Source organism: Marmota flaviventris, chromosome 9 (assembly GCF_047511675.1).
Source record: "Marmota flaviventris isolate mMarFla1 chromosome 9, mMarFla1.hap1, whole genome shotgun sequence".
Lineage (NCBI taxonomy): Eukaryota > Metazoa > Chordata > Mammalia > Rodentia > Sciuridae > Marmota > Marmota flaviventris.
In genome coordinates, this window is record NC_092506.1 from 59,491,129 (window position 1) to 59,495,411 (window position 4,283).

General features: G+C 35.4%; 1 protein-coding gene across 1 annotated transcript; it reads left to right on the plus strand.

Annotated features, from left to right (window-relative positions):
- The first annotated feature begins 2,388 nt into the window (after positions 1-2,388).
- Positions 2,389-3,330, plus strand: Or51a4 (olfactory receptor family 51 subfamily A member 4). The gene has a single exon (XM_027942766.2). It carries the CDS (start codon positions 2,389-2,391, stop codon positions 3,328-3,330), a length of 942 nt encoding a protein of 313 aa, XP_027798567.2.
- The last annotated feature ends 953 nt before the right edge of the window (positions 3,331-4,283 follow it).

Sequence of the window (4,283 nt, forward strand, 5' to 3'; positions counted from 1 at the left end):
AGCTTAAGGAGTTTATGGTAAAACTTATGTTTCTTCCTCTTACTCAACTTAATTTTATATATATATTCGAAGACTATATATTCATGAGGATGAATAAATTTTTAATTATTTATTTGTTCTTTACAGTTATAGAAAGTGGAATGTATTTGACATATCATACCTACATGGAATATATCTTCCCATTTTTTGTGGTTGTCCATGATGTGGAGTTAAACTGGTCCTGTATTCATATATGAACATAGGAAAGTTATGTCCAATTCATTCTGTTATCTTTCCTATTCCCATTCCCCCTCCCTTCTCTTCATTCCACTTTGTCTAATCCAGTGAACATCTATTCCCCACCCCACTTATTGTGAATTAACATCTGCATACCAGAGAGAACATTCTACCTTTGTTTTGTGGGAGATTGGCTTATTTCACTTAGTATGATAGTCTCTTGTTCCATCCATTTACTAGCAAATGCCATAATTTTATTCTTTATGGCTTGTGTACATATACCTTTGTGTATATATACCACATTTTTAATCCATAGAATGAATAATTTTTTTTCTCCTCAAGATCATTTCCTTAGGATAACTATACTAGTATGATTTTCTTTGTTGCCAATTCACAAATATAAGACCAAATATTTTATATTATCCCCAAGAAATAACTAGCAATTGGTTTAGAATGCTGAAAGTAATACAGAATTACAGCAATGCATTCAGTTCTCAGTATCCTAGATATAGTGCAACCCTCCAGATTGCATGCTATGAATTTAGTTATTAGGAATACAACAGATCTAAATTTTTGAATTACTTCTACCATACAACCCTTATGTGATCTTGAATGGATTACTTGATCTCCTTGAGAAACACTTTCTTCATTAGTAAAAATGAAGGTAACAATATAACTTGCCATTATTTCAAAACTTATAAGATTCAAAGTCATCCTCTAGCAGTGAAACTCAGTAAGTGAAATACTTCATATTTTCAATAAATATTGGGTAGTAGTATATAAAAATGTGAAAAGAGCTAGACTTTGGACTCACAAATTCTTAAGCATAAAGTATTATTGATGTGATAGGTGCCTTGAAAAGGGAAGATTTGGGAAGGGAGAAAATGGAGCCTGTGTTGGACAAGCTGGTTCTAAGTGGTGCTCAGAGTACCTGGAGTGATGGTCTCAAGCATCAAGAGTAAAGTCTACACTAAAAATATATGTCTGCAGGTGTTTTTCCTTGCAGTGCTTTTTTGACTGCACAAATTCATCTAATAACACCTATGCTTAGTCTCTGACCTGGGTAGAGGGGTAACATATCAGCCAGAAGTCTAGCAGAAGTATCCTATCTTCTTTATGTATGCACAGTATCTTTCCAGTACCTGGTTATTAACAACCTTTCTCCAGCCAAAGCAGTTATATTTTCAGGCCTAGGTGTTTATTTTATTTCTGTGTTATCAATTATTTCTGTGGGATTTATTGCATCTGCAAATGACTGTTATCATTCTCAGAGTAGATCCAGCCTGGCTGCAATCCCCAGAGAACTCAGGGATTCTAAAGCAATTAGAAAAGGAAGAGACAAGCCCTAGTGTATCCGGAGGAGCCAGAGGTGGCAAGACAGGCAGCAGCATACCCTCAGGGCCAGGGATGCAGGCCTTGCAACTATCAAGGGAGGAAAAGAAGATTCAAAATGGTTTAAAGACTGTACTGGTTCCCAGACTACTGAGTTGCAAGAGTTCAATAAAATATCTTGGATTTTTATACTGGGATTCTTTGACTTCTCTCACAATTGCTCATCACTTAATAGTAAGTACTCAGATACTCTCATTTATCTCTGCATTTTATTTCTATTTTTTGGTAATTAGCCACATAGACCTTCATATACAGAAAGAAGAGGAATTCAGAAGTCATGTCATTAAGATAAAACCTATGGCAGTTTTGTTGATAGAAAAACATACTTTGTAGGAGTTATTAGAATTAGGAAGATATTTAGATTACTTTGTTCACATGTAGCATCATTCTAGAAATTACACCTGCCTGCAGGTCCATCTTCTGTAGGATCTAAAAGCAAGAAATAGTAGAACTCCAGGTTAATTAATTTAGGTTTACTGATATTTTACAGGGAAAATGAAATCAAATACATATCTTCATAAAAAAAATCAGTTTTAGTTTTTGTACAGGAAAAACATGGCCAAAAATAATTTCCCCAATTTATGACACAGGGAGATTCTAGTCTAATGTGGCATTCATTTGTCTCCATATGACAGCTACAAGAATTCTCTGTTCTTTCAAAAAGAATTAAAGAACCCATAAATTCCAATGTTGCTTTTTTTTCCTGCAAAATTTCCAGAATTTTGTATTTTCCTAACATAAGTGCCTGTACATTTCATTGCAGAGCCTTCTGAATACATCATGGCCATTACCAACACATCATATGCTGAAATCACCACCTTCCTCTTGGTTGGGATGCCAGGGCTAGAACATGCACACATCTGGATCTCTATCCCTATTTGCAGCATGTATCTTATTGCTATTCTGGGAAACTGCACCATCATTTTCATCATCAAGACAGAGCCCTCCTTACATGAGCCTATGTACTATTTCCTTTCTCTGTTGTCCCTGTCTGACTTGGGTTTGTCTTTGTCTTCTCTGCCTACCATGTTGAGGATCTTCTTGTTCAATGCTCCTGAAATTTCAGCCAATGCCTGCTTTGCCCAGGAATTCTTCATCCATGGATTCACAGCACTGGAGTCTTCAATCCTCCTGATCATGTCATTTGACCGCTTCTTAGCCATCCACAACCCTCTGCGATACAGCTCCATCCTTACATCAGTCCGAGTTGCCCAAATAGGAATGGTGTTCTCCTTTAAGAGTATCCTCCTGGTTCTACCCTTCCCCTTCACTCTGAGAAGCTTGAGATATTGTAAGAAAAGCCAGCTATCCCATTCCTACTGCCTCCACCAGGATGTCATGAAATTGTCCTGTTCTGACAACCGAATCGATATCATCTATGGCTTTTTTGGGGCACTCTGCCTTATGGTAGACTTCATGTTCATTGTTGTGTCTTACATCTTGATCCTCAAGACTGTGCTGGGAATTGCATCCCAAAAGGAGCAGCTCAAGGCCCTCAATACTTGTGTTTCACACATCTGTACTGTGGTTATCTTCTATCTGCCAATCATCAACCTGGCCATTGTCCATCGCTTCGGCCAGCATGTCTCTCCCCTCATTAATGTACTCATGGCAAATGTTCTCTTACTTGTACCTCCACTGATGAACCCAATTGTTTATTGTGTGAAAACCAGGCAAATCAGGGTTAGAGTTGTAGCAAAATTGTGTCAGAAGCAGATATAATAGTGATACGTGATAACAGTGGAGGGAAGTCTTTGGTGAGTGAGAAAAGGTAAGTTTAAGAATTGTTTTATTCACTTTGAATTCTTACAATGGGCATAGAACTAGAGACAAGAAGTGCATTGTCTGAAGTTCCCATCTCAGACAGCTAGAATGAAAAGAGTTGTTTTATGATGTTTGTTAATCAGCATCATCAGATAATCATCAAACTACAACTATACAAGTCTTCTGAAAAACTGGTGAATTTACAAAGTTTTTCATTTCCTGTGAGTTTTCATATGAGATCCCTTTTATTGAAAGGTGCTTGACTTCAATTTCATGCAATTCTTTTCTATTCATTTTTTTTTTAAATTTACATTTAATTTTACCATGGGTTACCTAAAACCTTCTATTTTATCTTTTATTGCTATGCTATTCTATATTGGTCATTATGCTTGTTATTTGCAATTGCTGTTATATATTTATGTTTATTTCATTTATGTTTACTTACTGACAAAATGTGCTGTCAATGATTTTAGACAACTGTAGGTTTTATTTATTTTTATAAACTTAATGTCTACGACATTTCTGATGCAGCGTAGATTTCAATAAATAATTGCTAATGAATTAAAAAGAAAATAAGATCATGTAAAAAAACTGTATGTTGAAGAGTTCTGAAAAATTCCAACAAGGTAGAACAAAATTATTTTAAGTTGAGTAGTCCAAGTATTAGCATATCACAAATGCTCAAAGGTTTTGAAAATAGGGTATGATGTTATAGAAAATTACACTGTCTTTGTTCTTATGGATAAAAGATAGTCCAGTTTCCTTTCCTAACTTGACATCTCTTTTATACCATTTAAACAATTTTATTTAGCCTTTGTTATGACTCATTGAATTAAGTCTTTTCCACAAAACACATCAATCCTAGTCTCCTACATTTTTATTCTCAGGTAACCTAAAAGGAAATTTTTGAA

What these genes read in the sequence shown, in the direction of transcription:
- Or51a4 (XM_027942766.2), top strand. Translation starts at nt 2,389, where the DNA reads ATGGCCATTACCAACACATCATATGCTGAAATCACCACCTTCCTCTTG.